The sequence below is a fragment of the Camellia sinensis genome, chromosome 2 (genome assembly GCF_055761805.1).
Source record: "Camellia sinensis isolate YWXY chromosome 2, ASM5576180v1, whole genome shotgun sequence".
In the NCBI taxonomy this organism is placed as follows: domain Eukaryota; kingdom Viridiplantae; phylum Streptophyta; class Magnoliopsida; order Ericales; family Theaceae; genus Camellia; species Camellia sinensis.
This window is the reverse complement of record NC_138962.1, coordinates 37319350-37340541: the sequence shown is the minus strand read 5'-3', so window position 1 is coordinate 37340541 and position 21192 is coordinate 37319350. Positions and strand designations below refer to the sequence as shown.

Genomic DNA, 21192 nt, shown 5'->3' with positions numbered 1-21192 from the left:
CACACTTACAATGACCAAACCCCACTTGTGATTTAGAGCATTTGAAAGCATAAAACCAATTACAAAAGAAAATTGGAACAATATCACCAAATAGAATGATTCACAGCATTAAATTCCTTCATATAAATATGTCCAGAACTTTATCTTTTACATAGAAAACCTAATTATTATCATCAGAAGTTGCGAACTCATTTTAGACCACCGTATCTTAAAAGGTTGTCAATATACAGAATTTGTATCCAGATCAAGTAGGTTTCTCACTCTCTCTACTCCTATATATATATGTCAATATACTTTTCCTTTCTTGATTTTCTCCCTGGTATTGAGAGTTCAATGGGAGAATGACTTTGGGTAATGTCTTCTGTTTTTTTGAACAAAAATAACTCAAGATGCTAGACAGATGGGAAGTACTTTGTAAGGCCCCCAGGTAGTGAATAAAATTCTGCGCTCCTTGGATCCGTATCGAAATACCTGAACTTCTCCCACCAGTGGCTGCCACTGTCTGTTCGAGTTGAGCTATGCTTACGAGCAACAGTGCGGTCCAAGAACACAGCGATTATAGCTGCCACTGTGGCCGGGGATGTGAAAACCACTTGCATAGTTTTGTTCAACTGCAAATCATGTTTAAAAAAAATATAAAAAAAATCAGATTTAGTTTCTCCAAACATAAAACTCTCTCAGTAACTACTAAAAACCAATTAATCAGACGAAGTTAAATTTCATCTATATACCCATGCTGAACTAGAGTGAACAGGACCGCGGCCAGAAGTTACCATGTACTCATTGAAGTACTGTGGCACTGAGAGACCCATGAAGATTGAAAAACCTATAATGAACTTTGTTCTGAAGCTGTTAAGGTTGCAGAATTGAAGCAAACCAAGACCAGCAGAAGCTGCACCACCATGGATACCATATTAATTTCCAAATTTGCATTAACAATTAATTATTTGCATATACAATTTTTTTTTCAAAAAAAAAAATGCAATTAAAAAATTCTAATAATGGCCAGAAGGACATTAAAAAAGGCATAAAACTTGTCAAATGCAATACAAGGTTGCGCAACAATTTTCAATTGTTCTGAGCAATAGAATTGATGATCAATTATCACTCAAGAAATCAGTACCAACAAGACAGTTTCAGTGCAATAATCAAGTTTCTGACTCCATCTACAACATTCTAAATCTTTAGCACCCAATGATTTTTTCTCAATTCCGGCAACACAGTTTCTTTCTTTCTGATCTGCCTCCCCTTGTATGTCATATCCAGATGACTGTAAGGGATTATCTTGGTTGTTCTACATCATCTTTGAAGCACTCAGTCAAAAGTTGTTGACTAGAAATTACAAATTATCATGATGATGACCAACTGGAAAGTTTATGTTTGGCCAATTAAATAGCACGTCTTTCAGAAAAGCCCAGTGCAGTAGGAGCATGCCTGTCATACTTTATTCAGTGATAAAAATTTTGGTAGTTGATTGAGGGTGTGAAGCAACATAAATTCAGTAATACATTTTATTTTTCCTCTATGCCATATGATGTTTGTGTCTCATTATCTTAATGTGTGGATTGGAATAAGAATATTCTATTAGTGTCCAGTTCACACTATGAGTATATTATCATGTCCGTCTGGCTAGAATACATGATTAGGAAAAAAAACCATGGTGGTGGTAGTTTTGTTTGAATTAGTCAAACCCAGTAAATTTGTGTTAGTTTAAAACATATGATTTCTACTGATCAGTTTTGATTGCCTGCTGATGGATTGAGCCAAAAAACATGAAAACGCTAAATAATTTCACCAATGAAGGAAAATAAAATTTGGTTTCCTGATGACTAGGACCCATTTGGCAATGGTTGCAAGTCTTCATTTTCATTCCACAAATAAATTGTAGCACTGAATTATTTAAACATTTATTCTTTCTATTTTCTGGAAGTATTCAAATGTTCTCCTTTGAAAATCAGAAATGCTTCTTTGTCAAAATCCCTTGTTAGATCATAAAAGGTATTATGGCCAAACATAAAAATTAGCAAAAAGAAATTTCAATAGTATTATCTCCTAAAAAGAGAAAGGAAACATACACATGTAGGCAAACAAGATGCAGTACATAGCTCCAAAAATTGGCAATGGTATAGATGCTAGAATAGCCCCAAATTTTCCTGGTTATGGACAAAAGAATGACACAAATAAGCCCAACCAACAAATACCCAATTTTTCGTGGTTATTAAGGATGCTAGAAGATTGATTTAAACACACCTAATACAGAAAAGAAAAGCATGAATACTGCTGATATTTGAATCACTCTTCGGCTTCCAACTCGTGTTACTGCCAAAAGACCTACATTTTCACTAAAGACATTGCAGAACATAATAAGATCCTGTAAATAGACAAAGGAAAATGTTCAAGACCCCTAAAAATCCTCCCCTAATTTGACCCACAATGACATGGCATGTCAACTTTTGATTTGTCACAAACTCAACCATATAATGCCCAACTCATTTGCCACGTCATTGTGAGTAAATTTTGGGATATAAATTGTGGTCTCTAGCATTTTTGGATAGGCAAAATAGATACTTGGATCGGGACATCTACTCATAAGTGGACCCAGCTGTGAGATTCATCTAAAGATTGGTCAGAGTAAATTTCTACTTCACAAACCAATCAATCCAGATGATCTAGACATGGCTATCCCACCTGTCTTTTATTTTTTGAAAATCTGTTGTGTATGGATTTTGATGCTGCTTTAAATATTAGAGTAAACTAGATATTAGAGTAACAGATGTCTTCATCTTAGTATCCTCCAGTGAAAGCAATGTTCAGTCTTTTCAGTTCAAAGATTAAACTTCTTACACTGATGCAGTGGAACCACTTGCAGCACCAAACAAACCATCCAGCAAAAATCCGATTCCCTAACTCACAAAAGAAAGGAGTGGTGAGTCAGATTTGTGGAACATATGACATCTAGAAACAAAAAATAATAATCTATCGAAGGATCCATTGTTACCAGCCAGCCTGCACCACGGCTGAGAACAGAAGGCGGTGGAGGTGTGGCACTCCCATATCTTGATGCTGCTTTAAATGTGCCGGTAGACTGCAATAACAATAATCAAAGAAGAAAAAAAAAAGCATTTATTGAAATAAGTTCAATATGAATCCCAAATTCATCTCCAAAAGTAAAGGAACAACAATCATATCACATGGACAGAACATGAGGAAATAATATGGGGGTGACTCATTTAAGGAGTCCTAACATTAGAATCCAGCTCATCCGTTATATAAATACACAACAAAGATAAGAAATTTATCTATGCGATTTGTCAAACACCTTGCATCGTCATTCTACTTCTAGAAAAATATAAAAATCAAGACACCAGCTATATATAAAATCAAAAGACTTCAAAAATTCACTAGAATAAATCAACCTCAACAAGCGCAATCATAGCAGCCGCCATCATTATAAAAGCATCCGTAGCATTTACAGTGGGAGTCCCCCATTGCCATGGATATGGAAACCTTATCCTGCATGTTGAGAAGTAACAGAAGCCCTTATAACAAGTGAAGCATAAAACCAAAGTTGGCAGGGGAAAATCATTTGCAGTGCTTAAATAATGTTCATTTCTCCCAAGAGCATGATATGAAACAGATAATTCATCTTTTGACGTTAGAATTATGCATGTAAAACCTTGACCAAATGCAGAATGAAGAAAAATATTGGAAGTTAAATAAAGGGGCACTTACTAATCAATCTTATTAACTGGACTTATTTACCTACAAGTCCTTGTAGAAAAATTTATCACTGTAAATTTATTCATAAAAACAAGAGAGACTGATAAATTTATCACTTGACAAATTTATCAATAAGAGTTAATGGGTAATTAGTCCCAAAAGTAGGACCTATTGGTAAATTACCATTAAATATATTAGAAAGTAAGAAATCAAGAATATTGTGCTTCAAATTTAAAAATTTAAGACTAACTTAAGGTGTTCTAGTACTAAAAGAACAAGGAGAAGAACAGAGAGACAAAGAGAGCACTTTCCGGGATTTAATGCTAGTTTCGGCAATTATCATATTCATAACATAACTTTAGGCAACAAGTTAATTTTCGGCCAAATCTTATTTGATCATAATAGAAGTAGATACACAGAGATTGAACAGCATAGCCAATGCCCCTGGTAACAGCTTTTCTACCTTGCATTGGTATTGGTACCATCACTCCTGCTCCAATTGTTTCCTTTTTTTTTTTTTTTAATTTGGAGAAACTTAGATGCATGGAGGAAAAATACACAACAAACAAAAAATTAATAAACCACACACTACAACAAAAACACACAAAAAAAAAAGGAAATTATTCAATTTTATTCCTTCACACATTTGGTTACTGCAACAAATGACAGATCAGTACAAAATTAATCATGCAAGAAATTTTGTTAATACCACTTTACAGGCCTTATTAACACTGAAGAGAGTTTATTATTTTTTGAAAAACACAACTCTGGAATTTGCTAAATGTTAGATTCCTACTGCCCACATTGCAAAACTACTTAACATGAAATTCATCAACACATGCCTAGATATCCCTGATTCATAGAACTGAATGAGCATTTCAAGTTTTTAGTAGCCAAGCAAAGTCAACTAGAATAACTGAAAATACTTCATAGCATACACTGACCATGCCATAACATATTGTGAAACTGGATTTTAGGAAGCAAAATACCAAACTGAAAAGTAGAAACAAAATCAAAATGTAAATTAGCATGGAAAAATACATTGAATAATGCAAAAGGCCTAAGATTAAAAGAGTGACTAAGTGAAATGCAAGTTTAGGAATGATCATACCAAGAAGCGCCTTCAAGAAGCCCAGAGCGGTCAACACGGCAACTAAACTGAGTATTTGGGGGTCTATTTTTATATGCACCTGCTGCAGTCAGAAGTGCTGCATATGGCCATATAATTGCTATCGATAAAAGGACTGCATATCGTTCGAAAAAACGCTCAAATATGGCTCCTTTGGTTTTAAACCAATGAGGAATATACTGCAAAATATTTAGTCACCCAAATCAAATATCACCTCAAGAAATTCACGTTGAAGTCTATCTTAAGAAACAAAGGATTGAAATAAATCAGCAATTTTATAGCCAAAAACGAAATCAGATCCCACATAAAAATGGGTTAAATCATGGGAGAACTTATTCCAATCACTAAACTGAAAAGTGCAGCAAGAATTGAGCACAGGAGGGGATTTTGAAAGCCAATCTATACCACATACAGCTGAATAGTTCCCGGTGAAACAAAATCCATCCATGACCATAACTATTCCAATCTTTCTTCAGGGTTTTACTCAAAAGATAAACCAAACTGAATGATCATTAACCTCAAGTCCATTGGCATATTGTTAATATGTTTCACTTTCCTTCTAAAAATTGATTGATCAAACTTCCTTTGTAAAGTGAAAAAGTAAAAATACTTCCATGGTGTGCTTGGTCCAAGGCCCCTGTTCATGCATCATTGCTTTCTGGACACAAATTTCAATCGAGTAGGAAAGCAAATAGAACCATCCACTCATAACATAGCATTCAGATAAATAAATATATGTAAATATGTCAAAGCATCTCAAACTACGGGAAATTAAATAATAGTCAGATGAAATAAATCAGTAATCAAGAACCAGCTCACCTCAGCTAAAATAATTAGCACAATCAACTCTGGAAGCCCAATCTCGACGCAATGCGCCAGCTACAACCATCAGCAAAAATGAAAAGCACAAAGTAAACATATGAATACCTTTATGAAACAGAATACATTTAAAAAAATGTTATATAAGTAACAGCAGCAAACAAATATCATCAAGTTCCAGGCATTACAACATGTGACATAATATACTCCGAGCCAACTTGCAGTAAACTTGCACTGACAGCCCAACCAGTAAAGGCTCCTGCTTTTGGTTTTTTGGGCCTAACTATTCAATTAAATAGATGACCTGAGGTTCTATATCATTTTGCTAGCTTTCTGGGAACTATCCAACTTATCAGATCATTTTGGCTAGCTTGAAAGTTTAAGGCCAATGAGATGGCTATCATGATGTTAACTACTGCAAGTCGAGTTGAATAGAATAACCAGCAATACAAAATAGGTGGGTCATAATTGATGGAAAACCCTCTTCCATGCTTCACACTTTCACTACTACACCCCTATCTGTATGCAACAAGACTAAAATATCTCTGATCACTTAGAAACTAAGGGTTCAATCCTTGGGCTGGCCAACTATTTTTGTGGAGACATCTGCAACTGTGCCTCCCAATAAGATCTAGCCATGGCCAGTTTCATTATTCTCAACCAAAGGAATGGATCATCAGATTTCCTTTGGACAAGCAATGAATAGTACTTCTAGGAGACAAGGTTTCCCTAATTACAACTATGATGGTTAGGTCCAATTCTAAGGTTTTACATGAAATATCCCGTCTCATCAGTGTGATTACAGTGCTCAAATCAGTCTAGCTGACTAGGAGACAACCACAAAACTATCATTAAAACATAAATAGAACAAAATGTTGAATCAAATAACCACCATCCATATTTTGTGATAATATAATGAAGGCTTAAGAATTCCTACCTGTGGGAAACCATGCGTATAGAGCCCAAGACCAACTAGCGTAATAAGGGGAACCGAAGAAAGAGGAGAGAGTAACCTATAGCATTATCAGACAATTGAAAGTGTAGTCATTAAAATGAATTACACATTGAACAATAATTTGCTCTTTCACCATGCCATTTCTGCAAAATCCTACCTCACAAAGATTCTCCAGACACCCAGAAAACCAGCTAATATGGGGAGAATGGATGCAATCATGAGAGCTCCTTGTATTCCTCTCATAGACCTTTCAAACCTCTGAAGAAATTAATCACACCCCCAATGTAAGGACAGGAATGAACAATTATTGAAATACAATCAGAACTCAAAGGAAGGGGAATGAGAATGACTAAACTCACATCATGAGGATCGACATATATGCTATATCTATCAGCTAACACAACAGAAAGTATAGGAAAAACAAATGTGTACGAAGCTCCTATCACCACTGGAAGCCGAGTTCCAAACAAAGTCTGTAATAAAGTGTTCACTCCCGAAACAAATAGCAAAGTTTGTATCACTTCAGCCTTCTCTCGCTGCCACAAAGAAAAGAAGAGAAGAACCTTAAATTGAAACCATGGAAATACTCCAAGAGGAGAAAAAAAAGTGAAAAAATCCAAGTGTACAATGAAGTGTCACAAAGTTATTACATAGCCACCGCCCATCTGAGGAACGATGCTCGAGGGAATGATAACAGTAGTCCCAAGCATTACCACATAGTGCTGAAAACCCAGAAGTATGGCCACAGCTGCATTAAGTTAGAAGATGTTAGAATCCAAAATTTTCCGTTACTGGACTTCGATAAAACTCATAAAACATATACATCCACTCAAAATGAATTGGCAAAACTAATTCACACAAATTAGAGGTAGATATAGTAAGGCTTGTGTTACTATATCTAGAAAACACTAATCCTTTAGCGAATTACTTTTGGAATGTATGTTGTAAAGCATGATATACTTTCATTCCAAAAAGTTAAATTTAGTGATCCAAAGGCATGCTAAAAGTTCATTCCAATATATTTCCTTGAGGCTGTATTTAGTTCATGAATTTGGGAAAGAATTTGGAAAGACAAAGGGAAAAAGTGTGTAAAAATGTAGGTGGACTGTAATTATATTTTATTCACATTTCATCTACTTTTTTCTTTTTCCTTTCTCTTTTTAAATCCTTGCCTAAATCTATAAACCAAATAGAGCGTAAATATTTCGTTACGAGGGAAAGAAATCAAATATAATGAACGAAAATCTAAAGTTTGTTAAGTTTTGATAGGAAAAAAGAAGGTCCATGACTAATGCTCGTACAAATGTTTTGCTACATGACTAATTTGAAGATAAATAGATAAATAAAAATACATTTAATTTGATGTCTAATTGTTAAAAAATAATTACTATAGAATTACATTAAATGTGTAATCAATACAGGTCTATGGTACTGCATTTTATGGCAGGTAGTGTATCACATTCTTCCGGAACGGGCCACGTTTCAAGGGGTAATTATTCAGTAAGTAACATATTAGTGTTTCTTATTTGCGCTAGTTTAAGTCATTAAAACAGCCTCTCCAGAAATCTCTCCCCAAAGCAGAAGCCCTTTTTTTTTCTTTTTTTTTTTTTTTCTGTTTTTTGTTTTTCATCTTTATAAACCCAGCAGAGCAAAACTTAACAAGCCAAACAGAGGCTAATCAACTAAAATTGAGAAAACCATGATTCCATAGCGATCTAATTGAAACACTTGAGGATGTTGAGAATCAACAATGAACCTCGTCGTAGAAAACAAATCAATCGCAAATGAAATTCACGAAATCCGAATTCTAGATCGGTCGAAGTAATAAAAAGAGACCACGAGCTCCGTGATGGCACAAATGTAACCAAAAACATTCCAGGAAAAAGCTCAATGAGAAGAGAAAACTAGAGGGAAACGATCAGTTCACACAACGAATCCACAAACCAGGAAATTATCACGGCCGATGAATTCATCATCAACAAAGCACGAATGCAAACAGAGCAATTTAGAGAGAGAAAAAACAGGGCGATTATATGTATGCATTTACATACATATATGTGTGTAAATCTACTTGTGCGTACAAATGCCCTTGAATATACAGCAAATGCGACATTAACATGTTCAGCAGATAGACAAAGGACAACGAGAACAGAATAATAATTCAGCCAAAAAAAAAACAGAGAAATGCTTAGAAGAATAAGATATATATATATATATATAGATAGAGAGAGAGAGAGAGAGAGAGAGATGCACCCCATGAGGGATTGCTGTTAACACAGTAGTCGACACCAGGAAGTTGTTCCTTGACAGGGTGTGGAACAAATATATTCGCCATATCTCTCTCTCTCTCTCCCCTGCTGCTAACAGATGAGTGTTTGTGACAGGAAGACGACTCTCTCTCTCACTCTCTCTCTCTCTCTACATATATGTATATGTATTTATATAAAAGCACAGAAATGTGGTTGTGTTGGAGCGAACAATAAAAAGTTGGAGAGAGAGAGAGAGAGAGGGGTGATGATGATGACGATGTTGGGGATGTGGAAATGGAAGATTAGGCGAGGGACGTTGGGACTAAAAGAAGCTCCCCAACGACCAATTTGATATTATTTTCTAAGCAGTTGGGAAGTCTAATATATTTGCGAGTGGGTCTCTCTCTGTATATTCTTCGGAAAGCAACCTAACATCAGCAATAAACGTGACTTCCTCACCCCGACACAAAGACAAATACAGGTTTTTGTGCGAAACTAGCAACAAACTTGTCTTCTCTCTCTCAATTTTCAGTTGCACTTGATTACTGTAACACTGGCGTATATTTCCATCTAGTGTGCAGTTGAGAGAGAGAGAGAGAGAGAGAGAGAGGAAAAGGGAGCACAGGCATAAATTTGTAATTTGGACATGGAGATTTGTTCATCCTTTGCTTGCTTGCTTGAGAGATGGATTCGCCTAATTTCTTAATATTTCTATTAAATTAAATACAACTTTCATTAAAAAATAATAAATAATAAAACTCATCGCTCATATGATATTATCCAGTTTTGTCATTCCTTTTGGTGCTTATAATTTTTTGTTTTGGCAACACACTTAAAAGAAAGAAAAAAAAAAAAAAAAATTAAAACTCAGTTTTTAACTTATTTTGAATTATATTACTTCTCATATAAAATAGTGAAAAAAGTAAAAAAAAAAAAATCAAAAAATTAGTTTTTAACCATCTTCTCAAAATATTAATAATTTAATGGTGTTTATGTTTTTTTCTTCTAGAATTGAGTCTCTGTTGGTTCAATTATTCAAATCATTTATTTTGTAAATTTCTTTGTCTGTTATTCATGAAAAAAATTTAATTTAATTTAATAATTGTAATTTTTTTATTTTATTTTGTTTGTCTCCAACAATCAAAAAAAAAAAATGTCTATTTTTAAAAGAGAAATTTAGTCAAAACCCCTCTATTAGACCCTTGTTTGGTGAAAAGGAAAGTCCAATTTTTTTATTTATAAATCCCTTAAGGAAAAAACACATAATTGAATAAGGATAAAGTTAAAAAAAAAAAAAAATTCTTTTTTGCACAATATTGTCAGAGTAACATATTACTGTCAAACAGAATAACATGTTACTGTTATTGTTTACATTAATTTCAACGGTAATAATTTTTCTTAAAAAAAATTTCATAGCCAATGTGAATCTTTTTTGATAAATTTTGATGAGAGAATTTTAAAAATATTAATTTTATTGAAAACCAACATCTACATCAAAAGTTATATTATTTTAAAATTTAATATTTTAATAATAGTGATATTTGTTGGACTTTTCAAGAATTTTTTTTTTTATTTGTCCTTAATGCATTAAAATTTTATTATTAGGAGGTTTTGACCAAATCTTCCAAAAAAATGCATTTGTCGTCTTTTTTTTTTTCTCAAAAACAAATATGATAAAGTAAAAATGATACAATTATCAAATCGATTTAATTTTTTCATAAATGATATATATTGAAAACCTTATAAAATAAACCATTAAAATCATCAAAAACACATCCGTAGTGAGCCTATGAGTCCAAACAACCCCAACCTTTTTTTAAAAATTGAAACTTGTAAATGGATTAAAAATTTATTTTAGAAAATAAATGTTGGATCAAAACGGGCATTCACATAGAGAATAATTTTCACCATATTTAAAAAATAATGTGACTCGTTAAGATGCATGAAAAATCACATGGGAGGCAATTATTTCAGTGCAATATTCTTATAATAAAAAACAACAGTCGATTCACAATGTGAAAAATAACTCGTTTAGGAACAGTCTAATTTAATAATTTTTTAGTTATTTAATTAAAATATGGATTAAAAAAAAAATTAATATGTTTGGGATGACTTTTTGTGAAAATATGCAAAAAGTAGAGAGAAAAGATGATCTTTGATTTTTTTGTATGAGTTATTGACTTTTTGATTTTTTTAGTGACTTTTTGACTTTTTTGCTAAAAAAGTCACTTGTCAAACAAGTCCTAAATTTATGAATAAGTCAGTGATAGTCCAATCTAAGCGAAAAATGGCCTATTTTAGAAAACAGATTAAAAGTCGGTTTTTTTTTTTTTTTTTTTTTTGAAAAAACGTACCAAAAAAAAATTTAGAAAAAGTGATGTGATCCAAAAAATCTAAAAAATTAGTCTTCGTTTAGGAAGAGTTAAAATAACTTGGCTTTTTGACTATTTTAACTTAGCTTTTTTAGCTTCGTTTGATTTTTATTTTCGGCTTTTTTGAATTTTGCCTACGTTTGGGAAGAAAATTTTGGGGCTTTTTTGGCTATTTTAGCCACAAAAGACAAAATAGGCTATTTTAGCCACAAAAAACAAAATATCACATCCAATCCATAATCATTACACTCTTCCCTCACAAAAAAAGTCAAAAAAGCCAAAAAGCCAAAAAGCCCTTCCCAAACCAAGTTTTTTAGCCCAGGCTAAAATAGCCAAAAAGCCAACCCACTTCCCGTATGAGAGAAAAAGTGTAATGATTATGATTTGGATGTAACAATTTATCTTATTAGCTTATGTGGCCAATTTTGTCTTTTGTATTTTTTTAGCAAAAAAATCAAAAACCAAACATAGCTTTAATAAATTGACTTTTAACTTAATTGCCAAAAGAGGCTGTCGTCATTTGCAACATAATTTCCACTGGCATTACCTTATAAATTTATAATTATTTTTTATTTTTATTAATTTGAAATTTTCTTATTAATGTGTTGTTAATTGATTTGGTAGGAACATTATTGTAATAACTTTGAACGTGCACATGGGATTACGAGTTCAAATATTCATTAAGAATCAAATAACGTTAAAAAGAATTAAAATTTTAATGTATATTTTCATGTATTTTTGTAATTTTTAAAAATATTTTAATATATATTTTTCAATTGTTATATCATACGTATCTCTCAAAAGATGTATATCATATACATCTTATAATTAAATAATAAATGACATAATTTCATATTTATTAAGTCATAATTAAAATTTTTAAAAAAAAAGTCATAACTAACCAATATATGAGATATAATCAAAAATCTCATGAGTTATAATTAAAATAAAATCATAATTAAAAAAAATAGTCGTAAATAAAATAAAAAAATATAACATACCTTAAAGATCCATATGATATAAACTGTGGAATAATACTAGGGATCTCAAATATTTTAGCAAATATTCTATCAAATGTCTCACATTAGTGTGAGATCCACATGAGACCTACATGATATGAGTCCCACACCATGTGAGATATTTGATAAAACATTTTGTGGGTGTTTGGAAAATTACTATTTTAATAAGTTATTTAGCTTTTGGCTATTTTAGTAAACTAAAATTTTTAAATTTAGAAAAATAGTTGAATTTTTTTATAGTTTGATGTGATATTTGTGAGAGAAAAAGTGAAATGATTATGGATTTAATATGATATTTTATGGTCTTTTGGGAAGTAAGTTATAATCCACTTGCTAGATTATAACTCACTTCTCTCTTACAAAAAGTTGATTATAATCAACTTATAATCAATTTTTAACCAAAAAATTAATTATAACCATCTTTTTAAAATAGTCCATTTAATTTTTTTTATGAATTTTTATTCCAAAAAACTAAAAACTAGCTTTTGCCAAACACGCCTGAAAGTTCCTAAACATTTTTCTAAAATGTGTATAATAAAATTTTCAGAATCAAATAATCACCGCCCTCCCGTTTTAAAAAAATAGCCAATACAAAGTCTTGTTGGTCATTTTGGCTTAAAAAACTGTCAAGATTCTCTAAGATTAGACATATGATTTGTCTGGACATAACAGAGATTCACTGTATTTTGACAATGATTAGCCATCAGGCTCAGCAGCATAGAGTTTTTTTTTTTTTTTTTCATAGAGTATTTTTGTCTTTGAAATTGTATTGAACAAAACACAAATGGTACAAATATATTTCTATAGATTTATTTTAAATATAAATTATTTTATGTAATTTTAAAAATTAAAAATAATTTTTTATTTAACAAAATTAATAAAAATAAAATAAAATTTTTAACTACTATTTTGCACAGTAATAAATTATTTGAATTGTTAATTAAATTATATTTCTTTCTTTTTTTTTTGTTACTAATTAAAATATATTTCTAATATCATTAAAAATTATTAATTAACTTTATAATTTTTTAATAAAATGAGTCAAACTTAAAAGGGCAATATGTAATTTCTAAAATTATATAGAATAATCTGTATCATAAGTAAATTAGAAAGTGTATTTATAATGTAGCCAAAAACAAAAAAGTTAATGCATAATAATTTTAACATAAACTCAGTTACAAGTATTTAATAATATTTTTTTAATGTGATATGAATTGTATAGAAATTTAGGCACATATTAATGAATGTCTTGAGACATTAATTGGTTAATATTAGGATTGAGCAAAGAAAATATTTTGAAGGTAGGTAAAAATATTACAAAAAATGTATTAATTTTAATTAAAAAAATACATTAAATTCAATGAAAAATATCTCATCATGTTCTTTATTTTTTTTTATTTGTGCTTTTTTTGTACTCTATAAATACTTGCTAGCAAAACCTATAAAGTTAATAAGTTATGATTAGTTATAGATTTGATTATGTTGAATTTCATTGATGATTCTCTCCTTAGTTAAGTGGTTATATATTATGAGTAACTTCATAAATATTACAATTGGATTGAAATTTTCTTCATTATAATAGGAAAAATAAGCACTTCAAAAAGATATTAAACTCTTTTTTATTTGAGCTGAACCCACAACTTCATATTACAACGTCAATTAATTTTGAACCAAATTTTGGTCAAGGAAATAAAAAAAATTAATTAATTTTGGATACAACTAACTTATAATTGGAAACTAATTAAGTTAACTCAGTTAGTTATGGTTGTACACTTCTATCTAAAAATTAAACTTACTAAAGATTGATAATTCTTCTCCTATTATGAAACTTTGTTCAACTGGTTTTTTTTTTTTTTTTTCCTTCTATTATGGGGCTAATTATTGCACTGATGTATGTATAATTATTTGATTGTAATTTATTATATTATAAATACTTTTACCTAGTGCTAAAAGAGAAGTAATTGAATAGTGAAGTCTTCGTCAATAGAATATTTGCTAAACAAGTCTTCTTTTGTTTTTTAATCTGATTCATACATAAATCAAATATAACAATAATTAATACAACAAAACTCACACACAAGTAGAAAATTTTTGAATCACTAACCTCCTAATGAGATGTACGAGTTGTAACTAGTTTCACATATGTGCCAATTTTAACCTTCCACATATTATTATTTAATTATTTCTACCCAATAAATTAATAATAAACAACTTTTTTTCTTCATATTTTCACCATTTTGCTTAGTAGATAAATATATTATTGAAGGCAACTTATTAGCTAACTCGAGGGACTTTTTCACTTGTTAGATTCCTTGTCCCCTTTTTCATATACCTATATTAATATAGATCTTGAATTAAGGGAAATAGAATGAAAAAAGCAAAAAATAAAGTTTAGAAAATAAAGTGGACTATGCTAGTTTTTTTTTTTTTTAAGGTTAGAAAAATAAAAAGAAAATGAATAGAGAATTGTAATAATAATAAAAATAATAATTTATCCGTTTACCATAAAAAAAAGATAAAAATTGATGAATATGTATATGGGTCTTTTTCCTTTTATTTCATTTCTTTTTTGGAAAATAAATATTACAATATGTTAAAAATATGGATATTTATTCATAAATTTATCTTCACCTACTTATACTTCACTTAATCTAAATTATTTTCTTATGTTCTAATAAGTCTTATGAGTGACAAAATTATCAAACTATCTCTAATAATAATATCTATATTAACAATGTGTCAATGTCAAAATTCACACGTCAATGTAAACATTCACACTGTAAAACATGAATATTCATATCACCAAATTGCTAAGTGTTCAAAAAAATATTTGTAAAGAAGAAATTGTTTATAAAATATTTTAACTATGAAAATTACGATTTATTGAATCAAATATCTAAATAATAGACTTAAAAAATAGCACATTAGGACTTGCAAATGAAAAATATTGTAGGATAGTTAACAAAAGTATATTTGGGATTACCTTTGTGCTTATGAGTGATGTGGAATTACACAATGTAGAACAAGTTGAAAGAGCTAGAGTAATGCTAGAATGATAAGTGGAAATAAAGTTTTTAAAATATATAAAAAATAATAATAAATAATTAAAAAAATTTCTTAAAGTAGATTATTCCATAATTTGACAAACAAAAAATATGATGATTGTTACTTTCTCTTCTCTTTTTGGGCTAGTCTTCCTCTTAATAACCTCTCCTTTATTTTATTTTTTTATTTTTTTCTCTTTTCTTTTCAATTTTGATATAGGTTTGTTTTGAAAAATAAGTTAAAAGCTGATATTTGATTTTTCTTTTCAACTTGGATATAGGCTTGTTTTAAAAAATAAGTTAAAAGTTAATATTTGATTTTGTTTTTGTTTGGTAACTTTTTTCGTAAAAATATATAAAAAATAAAAGAGGTGATATAATCCAAAAAAAATGACTTTTAGCAGAGCCGCCAAAACAAGCCATGAAATGACTTATTTAAGAAGAGTCATCCAATAGAGTCACTTTAAGTAATTGTAATAAGAAAAATGCTTGGGAGCACTAATTAATGCTCCCACTAATTAGGTGGCAGTGGGTCCCGCCATTAATGATGTAATGTTTTGGTCTTGGAGTTGTGTTTTTTTTTTTTTTTTTTTACTTTTTTAATGCATTAGTGCTATTAGTGGTGATGTTTTTACTGGGATGAATCATTGTTGTTGTAATAATTTAGAGGGTACATGGAACCATGTAGTCATTTTCTAATACTATATAAATTAACAAATTTTATTAAAAAATTATTATTTGTTAATGTGATACTTATTACATTATTGAAGTGGGTAATGTTGTCTATTTTAAAAAAAAAATTTATTGGATGACACATTGGTTACTAACAAAAAATTTATAAAATTTATTAGTTTGCATAACAACTGTGTTACTTGCACCCAACACAGCTGTATTATTTTTAAACTCAACATTCTCATTTGTTTTTCACTTTGAGATTGAAATTTTTGTTTTATATTTAACTTATTTTAGATAATTTTATTATTTGTATTATAAATTTTTTTGGTTACACAATTTCAACCATACATGTCTTTTTAATTATATAATTTTTTCAAATAATATAATTTTTTTATTAATATAATTAATATTAGCCTGATTTTAAAGGTATCATCGATATCTACTCAATAATATTAATTTTATAAAAATTAGTATTATATTTTAAAAGTTGTATGGTAAGAAAAGAGAGAATACGTGTGCCTGCACTCGATTTGATAGAAAAAAGTGTGAGAGGAAAATAAAACCAAAAAGGGTCAAAAAAGAATGATGTAGACTTTTTCGCCAAAGCAATATATATAATATAACCTTTTTTATACATAGTTTTTCACATGCCATTGCTATGAGAATTTTGTGGAAGTTACCATTAATTTTCCCATATTCTACTGCACAACAAATTCCCCTTTAAAATAAAGTTGATTTATTATCGCCAAAACAATAGGTATAATATAACATTATCAATGCATTAATAGTGATACATTACTTTAACAAGTAATATTAGGATATTAAATTTTTTATCAAATAAATGGCAAAATTTCTCATATGGGTGTGAGGTTCACAAAAAAGTGAACCTCACACATATGTAAGACATTTAATCATTTATTTGGTAGAGAATTTGAGACTTATAGTACCTGAAAATGGACTCAATCCTTAAAATACATAATACCATTTTAGCTAGCTTGTTTCTTTTCCTTCCATGATTCATCCTTGTTTTTTTTTTGTTTTTTTTTTCTTTTTTATAATTTTTTTAATGGAGTAAAAATGTGGTATCCCTAGCTAGCGTGTTGATTCTAAGTCAAGTGATACAACATAGGTCGCAAATCTACAGTATGTATTAGTACATCAAGTTGCAACCTGCCTTATATAAGTTTTACGTTGTGTTTTTTGATGTGAGCAACGTTGTGTATATTTTAAAAGTTATACATATTTTATTAAAATAAAATAATAAAAAATAAAAATAAGGAAGGAGAGAGAGAGAGAGAGAGAGAGAGAGAGAGAGAGAGAGAGAGAGAGAGAGAGAGAGAGAGAGAGAAATATTTGATAGAAAAAAGTAGGAGAGGAGAATAAAAAAATAAAAAGGTAAGAGGTCCTTTAAAAAAGGGAGCAATTGTCTCCAGTCTCATATCGGATTAGATAGTATTATTCGGCCCGTGAGAGCCCATCACAGGTCTCATTTTGATAATATGAACCGTTCAATACTTAGAATCCGTCAATTACTATAGGCTAGTAAGAAAACACGTCGATCGGATATCGATAACTATGTGATCAAATCAGTTTTATATTAAAAAAATTGAAGTGAATAAATTAATAGTTGACAAAAAACTGATCCGATGAGATAGCTATCAATATTTGATCAACGTGATTTTTTACAGGCATATAGTACTCAACAAATTCTACATATGAATGATTCGAATTATTAAAACGGGACTCGTGATAAACTCTCATGGACCGAACAGTACCATCCAATTCGATTTCAAACCGGAGGCAAGCGACCCCTCAAAGGAGTGTTTGTAAATAAAGTTTTCACTTGCTAACCATTTACTAGTAATAATTTTCCTCATATTCCACACCACTGTAGTTTTCTTTTAAAATAAGGAGAAATTACAAATCAGTTATACCTTTAAAAAATAATTACATATATATGGAAAAGTTTATACTTAATAATTAAAATTTACAAAATTTATCATTAATTTGATTTTTTAAATTTTTTTTTTAGGGGTCAAAATATGTACTGATTTGTTATTCTCCTTAAAATAGCACGCAGGACAATCAAAATATATCCTTTATGATATCCCAAGCATTACCACATAGTGCTGAAAACCAAGAAGTATGGCCACAGCTGTATTAAGGGTTAGTTTGGGATGTTCTAAAAAAGTGTACTTTTTAATTTATTGGCTTATATGTGTTAGGTTTGGGTTGGGTTTGATGTGATGTGTTAGAGAGGTGATATGATTTAAATAAGATGATGTGACTTAAATAGGATAGTGACTTTTTGACTTTTTGTATTATTTAATGTACCAATCCAAAATTTTCCGTTACTGGACTTCGATAAAACTCATAAAACATAGACGTCCACTCAAAATGAATTGGCAAAACTAATTCCCACAAATTAGAGGTAGATATTAAGGCTTGTGTTAGTAATACCTTTGTGAATTATATTTTAGAATGTTTGTTTTCGAGGGATTGAGTCATGAAATTTTACTAATAGTTCATTCGGATTAATAGTCCGTTTTTTGATTCAAAATTTTTGCACCGGACTATTAATCCCAAATCTGTTGATGACGGACCCAAATCTGTTGGTGATGGACTATTAGTTCCAAATTTGTTGGACTATTGTATCCCATGGGGGGATTGGGACACAAACGGGAGGATAAGGGGGATATGAGATTAGGTGGTGAAATAACCATTTTGACCTTCTACTATTTAATTATGTATTATATTTAGTAAAATTTAATAAAATTTAAATGTCTCAATTTAAAAATAAAATAATTTTATTTAATTTTTATTGATGTTTTATTTGTTTAATTTTTTAAAATAATTTTTTATAGATATTTTATTGATGTTTTATTTTAAAACTTTGTTTATATTTTATTTAATTTTATTATTTAAATTTTAATAGATTTTTTATTTCATTATTATTATTTTTAAAAATAAATTTATTTAAAATTTTAATTAAAAAACTAAAATATATTTTTATTGATATTTAATTTATTTAATTTTTAAAAAATAAATTTATTTAATTGTGTAAAAATAAAATAAAATATATTTTTATTTAATCTAGCTAAAAATAATTAAAATATTGAAGATATGTTTAATATTGCTATTACTTAGTAAATAATTAAAAAGGGTAAATAGTCATTCGGGCATTTAATATTCTCCATAATATCCCGAACAAATATAGGATTCATATCCTATCCAATCAAATAGTTATTTCCTAACATCTAATCTTATGACTAAACAAACATAGATACAAATCCAGTCCAACCAAATAATCTAGGGACAATGTATCCCAGAATTAACAATCCGATAGATTCCAATCTTCTTTATCTAGTCCGTCCGAACAAACAGACCAATAAAACATATACATCCACTCAAAATGCATTGGCAAAACTAATTCGCACAAATTAGAGGTACATATAATAAGGCTTGTGTTACTTAGATCTAGAAAATATTAATAGCCTAGTGAATTATATTTTGGAATGTATGTTGTAAAACATGATATAATTTCATTCCAAAAGTTAATTTTAGTGATCCAAAGGCATTCTAAAAGTTCATTCCAATATATTTCCTTAAGGTTGTATTTGGTTCATAAATTTAGAAAAAGATTTGGAAAGACAAAGAGAAAAGATGTGTAAAATGTAGGTGGACTGTAGTTATATTTTATTCATATTTCACATACTTTTTCCTTTTCACTTTTCATTTTCAAATTCTTACCCAAATCTATGAACCAAATGCAAGATAAATATTTCGTTATGAGGGGAAGAAATCAAATATAATGAATGAAAATCTAAAATTGGATTAGTTTTGATAGGAAAAAAAAAAAAAGTCCTAATGCTTGTAAAAATGTTTTGCTACGCAATTAATTTGAAGAAATATAAATAAATAAAAATACATTTAATTAGATGTCTAATTGTTAAAAAACAATTACTTTAGAATTCCATTAAATGTGTAATCAATACAAGTCTATGGTACTACATTTTATGGCCGATAGTGTATCACATTCCCGCTCTACATACCGGAACGGGCCACGATTCAAGCAGCATATTAGTGTTCTTATTTACACTAGTTTAAGTCATTAAAACAGCCTCCCCATAAATCCCTCCCCAAACTAACTCTGCTTTAGCAGAAGCCCTTGTTTTCTTCTTCTTCTTCTTCTTTTTTTTTTTTTTTTTTTGGTTCATCTTTATAAACCCAGCAGAGCAAAACTTAGTGAAAAGAAGTTTTATAAACCAAAGAGTCTAATCAACTAAAATTGAGAAAACCATGATTCCATAGCGATCTAATTGAAACACTTGAGGATGCTGAGAATCAACAATGAACCTCGTCGTAGAAAACAAAATCAATCGCAAATGGAATTCATGAAATCCGAATTCGAGACCGTCGAAGTAATAAAAGGAGATCACGCGCTCCGTGATGGCACAAATGTAACCAAAAACATTCCAGGAAAAAGCTCAATAAGAAGAGAAAACTAGAGGGAAACGATCGGTTCACACAACGAATCCACAAACCAGGAGATTATCATGGCCGATGAATTCATCATCAACAAAGCACAATGTAAACAGAGCAATTTAGAGAGAGAAAATACAGGGCGATTATGTATATATATATGCATTTACATACATGTATGTGTGTACAAATGCCCTTGAATATACAGAAAATGCAACATTTACATGATCAGCAAATAGACAAAGGACAATGAGAACTGAATAATAATTCAGCCAAAAAAAAACAGAGAAATGCTTAGAAGAATAAGATATATATATATATATATAGAGAGAGAGAGAGAGGGAGAGAGAGAGAGAGAGACGCACGCCATGAGGGATTGCTGTTAACACAGTAGTCGACACCAGGAAGTTGTTCCTTGACAGGGTGTGGAACAAATATATTAGTACGAAAAGGATTGGGTAAACCGGGTAACATATCTGTTAGCAGAAGAGGAGAGAGAGAGATATGAACGAATATATTTGGTGTGGGGATATATTTTCTGAATACCAACACGTGGCATGGTGACGCCGACGTGCTAGCCGAGGTGCCACATGTCGTCATAATTAAGCCGAGATGGTCTCGGAGTTGCCGAGGTTATCCCCGAAGATATCGGAATCCAAGATAAGCAGATAAGGGACAAGAGTCCTAAGACAAAGAGGGGACTTAACCAAGATAAAACTCTTAAGGGA

General features: G+C 30.1%; 1 protein-coding gene across 2 annotated transcripts; it reads right to left on the bottom strand.

Moving 5' to 3' along the window:
- Positions 1 to 83: 83 nt before the first annotated feature.
- On the bottom strand, positions 84 to 20974 carry LOC114281114 (nucleobase-ascorbate transporter 4). 2 transcript variants are annotated; one of them, XM_028223550.2, is made up of 14 exons: positions 20830 to 20974; positions 7274 to 7371; positions 6983 to 7159; positions 6781 to 6881; positions 6606 to 6681; positions 5669 to 5728; positions 4832 to 5028; positions 3417 to 3513; positions 2999 to 3085; positions 2845 to 2903; positions 2251 to 2342; positions 2076 to 2153; positions 732 to 892; positions 84 to 611 (listed from the first exon to the last, which is right to left on the bottom strand). In XM_028223550.2, the coding sequence occupies exons 1-14, from the start codon at positions 20936 to 20938 to the stop codon at positions 393 to 395; spliced, it is 1611 nt and encodes a 536-aa protein (XP_028079351.1). In that variant the 5' UTR covers positions 20939 to 20974; the 3' UTR covers positions 84 to 392. The 2 variants fall into 2 exon arrangements, with proteins under 2 accessions (XP_028079351.1, XP_028079352.2); XM_028223551.2 differs by lacking the exon at positions 20830 to 20974 and adding an exon at positions 8877 to 9538.
- Positions 20975 to 21192: the final 218 nt, after the last annotated feature.